General features: G+C 33.8%; 1 protein-coding gene across 1 annotated transcript; it reads left to right on the forward strand.

Annotated features, from left to right (window-relative positions):
- The first annotated feature begins 610 nt into the window (after window positions 1-610).
- LOC105088240 (HIG1 domain family member 1A, mitochondrial-like) lies at window positions 611-9678 on the forward strand. Its single transcript, XM_064494791.1, is given in 3 exon segments — window positions 611-661; window positions 7935-8112; window positions 8115-9678. Coding segments are annotated over 3 exon segments (333 nt in total). The 3' UTR covers window positions 8219-9678.
- Window positions 9679-10453: the final 775 nt, after the last annotated feature.

A 10453-nucleotide genomic window follows, 5' to 3' on the forward strand; every position in this document is an offset into this window, starting at 1 on the left:
AACTAGCTTCACCACAGTTGGCGCATTGTTAAATGAAATGTTGACACCAAAAGTATACCTTGGGTTAAGTTCTTTGTAGTGAAAACTTGGAAAATTAACAGGTGAATGATGTCTTAGTAGTTCTTATCTTACTAAAATAAGTGTGCCAGTAAGTTAGGATAAACGTTTTTGTGAATTGCTTTTCCGCCAGATATTTGGAGATGATTGTATATAAACTATTTGGAGCCACCTCCAAGAGATTTTCATAAGTTCTATTACAGATTTTTAAAGAAATCACTAATGGGATTCAGGGGTTTGCAGGCTTCTCCCACACTAAACACTGAGACGTGAATGCCTGGCTTGAAGAGTTCAAATAAACACATAGTTAATGGTTTTATAAAATAGTCTGGTTTATGGAGGCGATTGTCAAGTTTGTTTGTCACTTGAGTTTGGTGAAAAGTTTCCATAGTTGGCTGTGTAGACTTCATTGTCTTATTATTCAGCAATCTCAGGATGCCATGAACATTTTCAATGATGTAGCAATCTTGGTATGGAGAAAAAACTTCCAAAGAAATCAATGAAGGTACTTATGAAGGAGAGCGGTGATTGGGACAAGTCTTTTTTTAGATCCATGTCAAAGATTGAAAGGACCAGGGAAGACTGCAAGAAGATGACTGCCTTTGTAAGGGCAGTGTCTACTTCCTGTATCTGGTCTGCTAAGGTAGTTTCTCTTTTTCAGCTCTTAGTTTAGTCATCTTTGAGGATTAGTTGATGTCAATAGAAACTCCAGTTACCTTTTTAACTTGAATGCCGTTGTTTTAATTTTTACTTTTTTGGTAATTGCTTTGAAAAAATTTTAAACCCAAAGGTTTTCTTAAATATTAGGAGCCACCGGTAAGTGGGTTTATAAAATACTAGGAGCCACCGGTAAGTGGGTTTATAAAATACTAGGAGCCACCAGTAAGTGGGTTTATAGCCATGCTTGTATTCTGGGATGGATGGCTAGAGAAGCAAATCTCTAAAGGTATTTTGCTGCTTTCTAGGAAGATGAAAATGAATTTTGAGTTACATCATTATAAGGGCAAGTTGATGGAATGAATGTAGACATGTAATGACTCCTATTCCGGGCATACCACTTGAGTTTAAAAAACAAAAATCCTGAGTTAGCTGCTGTGCTGTTGGTCTGCGACAGTAGGGAGAAGAGTGAGCATGCTGAAACATTAGCAATAAAGGTGAACCTTTGTTTAGAAATTTTTAGTAAGAGTTCACAGGGGATCCCTAGTAAAATTCAAAGATGGTAATTTTGAGTTTTTGTTTGGTTTAGATATAAAGATTTTTAACTTCCATTATTTTTTTTAAAAAGTTGAGGTATGGCTAGTTTACAATATTACATGATCAAGTGTACAACAAAGATTCTCAATTTTTAAAGGTTATGCACTCTATTACAAGATACTGGCTGTATTCTCTGCTGTACAATATATTCTTGTGGCTTTGGCTTATTTGTTTTATACATAGTAATTTGTACCTCTTAATCCCCAAACCCTATTTTTCCCCTCCCTTTACTCCCCCCTCACTGGTAAGGAATTGTGAGCTTTTAAAGTGGTGATACTGGATCCAACCCAGATCAGCAAAATTAAATCTTACCTTGTTTTTTAATCTCCTTTCTTTTGAGTTTCTAGACTTGGGGTTGAAACAACTAATATTTACCTAACATTGAGTATCAGCTTTGTACCAGGTACTGTGCTCACTAAGCAGTATCTAGCACACAGGTACTCAGTAATTAGGTGAGTTGTCCACCTGCATATTGCAGATAGGAAAACTCGGATAGGGAGAAGTTGAGGACTTGCCCGAAGCGCCACAACTAGTGGCATTCAAACGGGATTCAGAGTTAGGTTTGTATGACTGAAGAGCCCATGGTTAGGACACCATTAAGCATTCTTTTTATTCTTTTAGGCTGTTAGTGTTTTATTGACATTTTCTCTATCCAAAATGGTCATTTAAATTTTAAATATTTTAATATTTCTGAGGTCAGTGTATGTTTTACAATTGATAGTACACCTTCAAAAACTAACATATATTAAGCTGTAATATAAGTCATTAGAATTGTGGAAGTAGATTATAAAGTGATAAGTATATTTAGGGCTCTTAGGTGGCTACTGTCTTAAAAAGAGAAAGGCTTACTCCCTAGATTAATTTTTCAGCAATTTGTTTCTTAATCTGGAGCTTAATAATTTAGAAATTAGTGTTGTTTACACATGAAGCAATTCTTCCAGTTTAGTTCAGCTTGGACAAGTAGAACCATAATCCAAACAGATAACCAATGATTTATAGATTGTCAAGTTGCTGCAGTGCTGTGAGTGAGCTTTCCATATAACCAACATGTTATTTTTTCTTAAAAAGTGCCTTGTTTCTCACATAATTGATGTTAAGAATGTGTGCTTGCACCATCCGAGCGGTATGAATCATGCCCAGGAGCTTGTCCAGGAGCTTTCTTCCCCTGTCTAAAGGGTAAGATCATTTTCTCAGTTGTGCTGAAATTCCTGGTCTTCATGCATCCATCCCATGTTGCTTGTTTCTGGGTCTTCCACAAAGACCCTTTTCCATTTAGAATTCTGGTGCTAAACAGATGGGATAGGGCTTATTTCAGCACGTAAGGCTTCTTTCCCATTAATTAATGGTACATTTTTAGCCATAACAGACTACAATAACTGCTCAGCTTCCTCAGAATTTGCTTTCCGCAGAATTCTAGGAATAAACCTTCAAAAATTTTTTTCACTCAATATTGTTCATCATTAAGTAGAAGTAAAGCAAAACATGCCAATTTCACTTAGGCAAAGGTTATAATTGGCATAGATTAGATTCTAGGATACTTTGTTGTGAGGATGTAGAAAGTATGTAAGAATATTGGTACTTTTTTAGAGTTTTTATTCAAGTGTAAAGAAAAAATATATCAAAGATATACATCTTAATGAATTTTCGCAAAGGGAACATACCATTAAACCACCCTTCACATCAGGAAGTAGAACAAGGCCAATGTATTCCTAGAGGGCTCCCTCATGCCCTCTTCATTAATTTATACACCTGCAACCAGTGTCTTGTTCATTGCCATTGATTAGTTTTGCCTCTCTGAACTTGATATGTGTCATCATACATAAATGGCATTTTACCCCTCTCAACACTAGGTTTGTGGGACTAGCTCATATCGCTTGTACTAATAGTTATATTCACGGTTATGTATGTAGTATTTTGTTGCATTAGTATAACACTTCTATGGATGGACATTGGCTTATTTTCAATTTTCGGATGTTACAAATGTTGCTGTGGACATTCTTGTACATGTCTTGGCATATATGTATATGAGTTAATGTTGGCATATTTATCTAAGAATGGAATTACGGGTCATAGGGAAATCTTTATGTTCAGCTTAGTAGATGTTGCAAAACAGTTTTCCAGAGAGGTTGTGCTGTTTTACAGTTCTACCAGCAGTGTATGAGGATCCCAGTTGTTCTGCGTCCTCAACAGGCATTTGGTGTGGTCACTGTTTTTGTTGCCTTCTAGGGGGTGTGTAGTGGTATCTCATTCGGAATTTAATTTGCATTTTTCTGACAATGAGGCTGTGTACTTTTTATTATAGTTACTGGACATTTGGATATCTTTTGTTAAATGTTCACTTTTACCTATTTTTCTGTGGATTGCCATTTTCCTATTTTATTTGTAGGAGGTTTTTATATATTTAAGAATAGAGTGTGTCTATAGTCCAAAATATCCATATTTGCCTTTAAGGTAAGTGCTTTATATGTCCTATTTAAGAAATAATTTGCCTACCCCAAGATTGTTATCTTTTGTTTTTCTAGAAACATTGTTTGCCCTTATCTATCATATCTAGATCTAGAATCATCTAGAATCTAAATTGTGCATGTTAACAGGGAGATGTTAAAAACATTTTTCACATTGGATGTTCAGTCAATCCAGCACTATTTATTGTTCTATTGGTCTGTTTGTCCTAGTGCCAGTGCAACACTGTGGGTTTAAAAGAATTCAATATGTGGTAAATGTAAGTCCTCCAGTTTATTTTTGTTGTTGTTCAAGATTGGTTACTCCTGGCTCTTTGAACTTCCATATACACTTTAGAATTGGCTTGTCAATTTCAGTAATAGAACAATAACAAAAACCTGCTGGGATTTTGGTTAGGATTTTATTGAATTTATAAATAAATTTGGGAAGAATTAACATCTTTACACAATTATGTTCTTTAATCCGTGAACACAGTATATTCTTACATTTATTTAGATCTTTAATTTTTTCCAGTAATGTTTTGTGCCTTTCTATGTAGAGATCAGGTACATTTTACTGTACTTACTTCTAGGCATGCAATTTTTTTAGTGTTATTTTCAACAGTATTTTTTTCATTTTCCAATTGTTGCTACTTACATTAATGTTGTTATATATTCACCTTGTATTCCATGACCTTGCTAAATTAACTTATTCTAACAGTTTGATGTAGATTCTGAGACAGGCTTTTTAGAGCATTATTTGACAGTATAAATGAAAGCTTAAAAAAAATGCATCCTTTGCTTGTGTGTGTATGCTCACAAGTATATGCAAAATATGTTCATTTCAGCGTTATATTAGCAAATTAGAAATAACCTAAATGCCCATCAATTGTGATTCGTCCTTACTATGCATATTATGTTGCTGTTTTTAAAAAAAATGAGGTAAAATATTTCTGCTAATATAGAAAGATGTCTGCATACAGTGTTAAGTGAGAAAAGTAAGATACATAATGTGCATCATCTACGTGTAAAACAAAAATATTCTATATGTGTGCTTTCTGTCTTTAGAAAATTTCTGAAAGATACAACTTTTTTTCATTTAAACAGCTTTTTTTTTACTTATTCAGGCATGTATATAAATGTTACTAGTTTAATAAATTTTGGCATATGTATACACTTGTAAAAGCATCATCATAATCAAGATAGTCCGTATAGCCTTCAACTCCAAAAGTTTTCTTGTTTTGCTTTGTTATTGTCTCCCTCCTGTTTCCCCTTCCTTTCATTCCCCACACAACCACTGATCTTTCTGTTATTTTACATTAGTCTGCATTTTCTAGAGTTTTATATAATCAGAATCATACAGTATGTACTCTCTCTCTTTTTTTTTTAGGGGGTCTGGCTTCTTTGAGCATAATTGTTTTGAGATTCATCCATGTTTTGTGTATCACTTATTGTTGAGAAGTATTCCATTGTTACGATATACCACAATTTTGTCTATTCACCTATTATTGATGGACATTTGGGTTTCCAGTTTTTGTCTGTTACTAATAAAGCTGCTGTGAATGTGGACAAGTCTTTATGTGGGCATATTTTTTCTTTTTTTGTATGGCTAAATAGGAGTGGAATGGTTGGATAGTATGGTAGGTATATACTTAGCTTTTTAAGAAAATGTCACACTGTTTTACAAATTGTACCATTTTACATTCCCACTGGCAGTGGCTTGAAAGCACCTGTCCTTCCACGTTCCCTGCAGCACTTGGTGTGATTAGTCTTTTTAGAAGTCCAGCGCACTACCCGTTGCACTGCAGAGCCGGCTTGGTCAGTCTTTTTTAATTTTTCCATTCTAATAGGTGCATAGTGGCATCTCACTGTGTCTTTGATTTGTATTTTCCTAATGACTAATGATGTTGAGCATCTTTTTGTGTGCTTATTTGCCATCTTTTTGTGTACTTATTTTTGTGCTTATTTAGTGAGATACCTGTTCTAATAACAATATTGAGTCTTCTGATCCATGAACAAGGCATAGCTCTCTAATAGTTTGGGTGTTTTAAAATTTCAGCAATGTTTTGTACTGTTCGGTGTACAGGTCTCACTTTTGTCATATTTGTCCCTAAGTATTTCATAATTTTTAATGTTTTTGTATGCTTTAAAAAATCAGTTTTGATCATTTGTTGCTAGTATATAGAAATAAAATTGATATTTGTGTATTGGTCTTGTATCTTGCAGCCTTGCAGAACTTACTTAGTTCTAGTAGTGGTGTTTTGTTTTTGGTTTTATAGATCTCATCAGATTTTCTTCATAGATAATTATATTGACTGACTATAAAGTTTTAACTTCTTTTTCCCTCCTGATTTTGTTCATCTTGCCTGATTTCACTGGCTGGAACCTCCAGCACAATGTTGAATAGAAATGGTAAGAGCAGGCATCTTTGAACTGTTTCTGATCTTATGGAAAGTATTCTTTCTCTATTAACTATGATGTTAGCTGCAAGTTTTTCATAGATTACCTTTCTCAGGTTGAGGAGTTCACTTCTATTGCTAGTTTGCTGAGAGTTTTTGTCAGGAATGGATGTTAGATTTGTCAGATGCCTTTTCTTCATCTATTGAGATGATTATATGTCGGTTTTCTTTTTTAGTTTGTTAATATAATGAATTTAATGAATATAAGAGTTACAATGATTTTAAATATTAAACCAACCCTCTATTCCTGGGATAAACTCCAATTGTTATGTATTGTCTTTTAAAAATATTTTTGGATTTTAATTGCTAAAATTTTATTTAAAATTATTTTGCATTTATGTTTGTGAGCTCATACCTCAAAGTTCTGGATTGATGAAATATTAATAGCAGCAAAAGTTTTTTTTCCTCTGTGGCACTAAGGACAAGATAGAACAGTTGGCATCCATGATAGATCTTCAAGAAGGAATGGAAGAACACCTGAAATGGTAATATTAAGGTAAATATAAAAGACTTATTTCTCTTTTAATTTCTTTACAAATCTAAAAAGTGTTAAGCAAAAATTATAATTATATTGTGGGATTAATAATATATGTAGGCACATCATACATATGGCAACTATAGATAGCATAAAAGGCAGCCATGGGATGGTAAATGGATACATTTGATTGTAAATTTCTTATATTTTACTTGAAGTGATACAATATTAATTCTCAGAAGACCTTGAGAGGTTGAGGATATATGGTAATACTTAGGACAAGCACTATATAAGAATAATGCAAAGAGGTGTTGCTAAAAGTCAATAGACAACTAAAATGAAATGCTAAAAATCATTTAATCCAGAAGGCGGCAGGAGAGGACAAAAGCATTTGTGTTTACAGATCATCTCACAGAGAGGTTGAAAGCTTAATAAGACTTAATTTTGAGAGTTGAGAACTTCTGCTTGGCTTTTTTTTTTGGCTGGAAAATTCTCAGCAGCATTGACATTTGGAAATGAATCTTCTGAGGAATTCACAGAATTGTTCTGCAGATTATGCCATGTTGTGCTTTGAAACATTGAAACCAACATTTAAAAATATGCTCAATAGTTTTCTCATTAAAAAAATCTCTGCTGACGGAACTGAAATTTCAGCTGCCACCAATTGCTGGTGAGACAATTTGCATTTTGATTTCAGCTGAGTAACTGCTTGTTAAAAATTTAAGTCTTCAGAGGAACATGACAGAATCTAGAGTCTCATCATTTACAATAACCTAGATATAATCCAGAACTATCCAGCACATGAAAAAATAGGAAAATGTGACCCATACTCAAGAGACAATCAGTGGAGATTATCCCTGAGGTGACCCAGATATGTAAATTAGCAGAGTTTTATTGTCCTCTCACCATAGCAGACAAGGACTTTAAAGCTTCTATGATAACCTATGTTCAAAGATGGAAAGAAAATAAGTTTGTGATAAATTAAAAGAGGAAATTTCAGCTGAAATACTGAAACTATAAAAAATTAGCAAAATAGCATTTTGGAACTGAAAAGTGCAATATCTGAAATAAAAATTCACTGAATAGTCTTAACAGCAGAATAAGGATGAAAATAATAGAAGGATCAGTGAACCTGAAGTTAGCTCAATAGATTATACAATATGAAGGAGGAAGAGAGAAAAAGGTTTTTTTTGAACAATGAGCACCAGAAGCTGGTTGGTGCTTGAAAGTTCTTAGAAGATTCTTCAGTCACTGTCAACTGACACAGATGCTTCTCTTTCTTCATATGATAAAGATCGAGGATCTAAACTTACCCAAAAAGCTAAAGAGGCACCACTTGTCCCCACTGGAATGGTGGGTTTTGCAGCAATTTTTTCATGTGGATTATATAAATGGAAGTGCAGGGGAAATACTAAAATGTCCATTTATCAATGCACATGCGTGTAGCAGTCTGAAGCTTTGTTGTGGGAGCAATTACTCTTGCTTTGAGCTATTCCAAGTATTGGGAATTCTGGCCAAAACATAAATCTTAGAAGAAGAGATGCTGTTTTGGTCCTGTTGGTGTTGCTCGCTTTTTAGCTATGTCCTGAGGTTTTATGTTTGTGTTGAAAATGAATCACTTCAGTGGGTCAATTTAAAAAAAAAAAAAAAAGCACAGCCTTGGAGGAAACTGTGAGATAGTATCAATGTCAAAAGTTCTAGCATACGTGTAAATGCAGAGGGAGGGAAGGGAAAAAATGAGGTGGGAAAAACTCACATTTTGTGGAAGACAAATATACAACAGAAGTCCACTGAAAAGAAAATAAATACAAAGAAAATGAATACTAGGGCACATTGTAATCAAACTGCTGAAAAATCAAAGGAAAAATACTGAAAACAGAATATATACATATCAACAAATGAACAGATTATATACAAGTGAATAACATTTCAAGTCATTGACTTTTCACTAGAAGTAACAGAAGCCAGAAAAACAGCAACATTAAAGTGCTCAAAGAAGAAAAAAGCTAACCCAGAATTCTATACTAATGAAAACATCCTTCAAGAATGAAAGTGAAATAAATACATTTTCAGATAAAAGAAAACTAAAAATTTATTGTGAGAAGATTTTACAACAGGAAATGTTGAAGAGCCTCTTCAGGCTGAGAGGTTTTCTTGTTATTAAGTTGTATGAGCTGTTTATGTATTCTGGAAATTAAACCTTTGTCGGTCGCATCATTTGCAAATATTTTCTCCCTTTCCATAGGTTGTCAGTTTATTTTGCTTACGCTTTGCTGTGCAAAAGCTTGTAAGTTTAATTAGGTCCCATTTGTTTATTTTTGCTCTATTTCTATTGCCTGGGTAGACTACCCTACGAGAACATTGCTAAGATGTATGTCAGGGAATGTTTTGTCTATGTTTTCTTCTAGGTTTATTGTGTCTTGTCTTATATTTAAGTCTTTAAGCCATTTTGAGTTTATTTTTGTTTGGTGTGAGGGAGTGTTCTAACTTTATTGATTTACATGCTGCTGTCCAGTTTTCCCAGTGCCACTTGGTGAAGAGACTGTCTTTTCTCCATTGTACATTCTTGCCTCCTTTGTCGAAGATTAACTGACCATAGGTCTATGGGTTTATTTCTGGGCTCTCTATTCTGTTCCATTGATCCATGTCTGTTTCTATACCAATACCATGCTTTTTAATCTGATTACTGTAGCTCTGTAGTATTGTCTGAAGTCTGGGAGGATTATTCCTCCAGCCTTGGTCTTTTTTTTTTTTTTTAATTTATTAAAAAATTTTTTTAGTAGGGGAAGTAATTAGGTTTACTTACTTGTTTTATTTTTAGAGGAGATGCTGGGGACTGAACCCAGGACCTTGTGTATGCTAAGATGCGCTCTACCACTTGAGCTGTATCATCTCCCCTCCAGCATTGTTCTTTTTCCTCATGATTGCTTTGGCAGTTTGGGGTCTTTTGTGGTTTCACATAAATTTTAAGATTATTTGTTCTTAAAAAAAAAGATTATTTGTTCTTGTTCTGTGAAAAATGGGTGTTTGGTTGGGGATTGCATTAAATCTGTAGATTTCTTTGGGTAATATGACCATTTTAATAATATGAATTATTCCTGTCAAGAGCATAGGTTATCTTTCTATTTCTTTAAATCATCTTCAGTTTCCTTCATCAGTGTTTTATAGTTTTCAGACTACAGGTTTTTCACATCCTTGGTTAAATTTATTCCTAGATATTTAATTTATTTTTCATGCAATTTTAAATGAGCTTTTGGTTTTACTTTTTCTTTCTGATATTTCATTATTAGTGTATAGAAATGCAACAGATTTCTGTATGTTCCTCTTGTACCCTGCAACATTGCTGAATTTACTTATTAGTTCTAATAGTTTTTAGGTTTAGACTTAAGGGTTCTTTTATATAGAGTATCGTGTCATCAGCAAATAGTGACAGTTTTGCCTCTTCCCTGCCGTTCAGATACCTTTTATCAGCCACCCTACATCTTTTGATTGGAGCATTTAGTCCATTGACATTTAAAGTAATTTTTGATAGGTGTGTACTTATTGCCATTTTAGTACTTGTTTTCCAATTATTTTTGTGGTTCTTCTCTGTTCATTTCTTCTCTTTGTTTCCTCCATTGGTCATTTGATGATTTTCTTTTGTAGTATGCTTGTGTTCCTTTCTTTTTGGTTTTTGTGTATCTATTGTAAGTTTTTGATTTGTGGCTACCATGGGATTCATATAAGTTGACCCATAATTATATCTACTTGGTTTAAACTGATAATCA

Source organism: Camelus dromedarius, chromosome 16 (assembly GCF_036321535.1).
Source record: "Camelus dromedarius isolate mCamDro1 chromosome 16, mCamDro1.pat, whole genome shotgun sequence".
In the NCBI taxonomy this organism is placed as follows: domain Eukaryota; kingdom Metazoa; phylum Chordata; class Mammalia; order Artiodactyla; family Camelidae; genus Camelus; species Camelus dromedarius.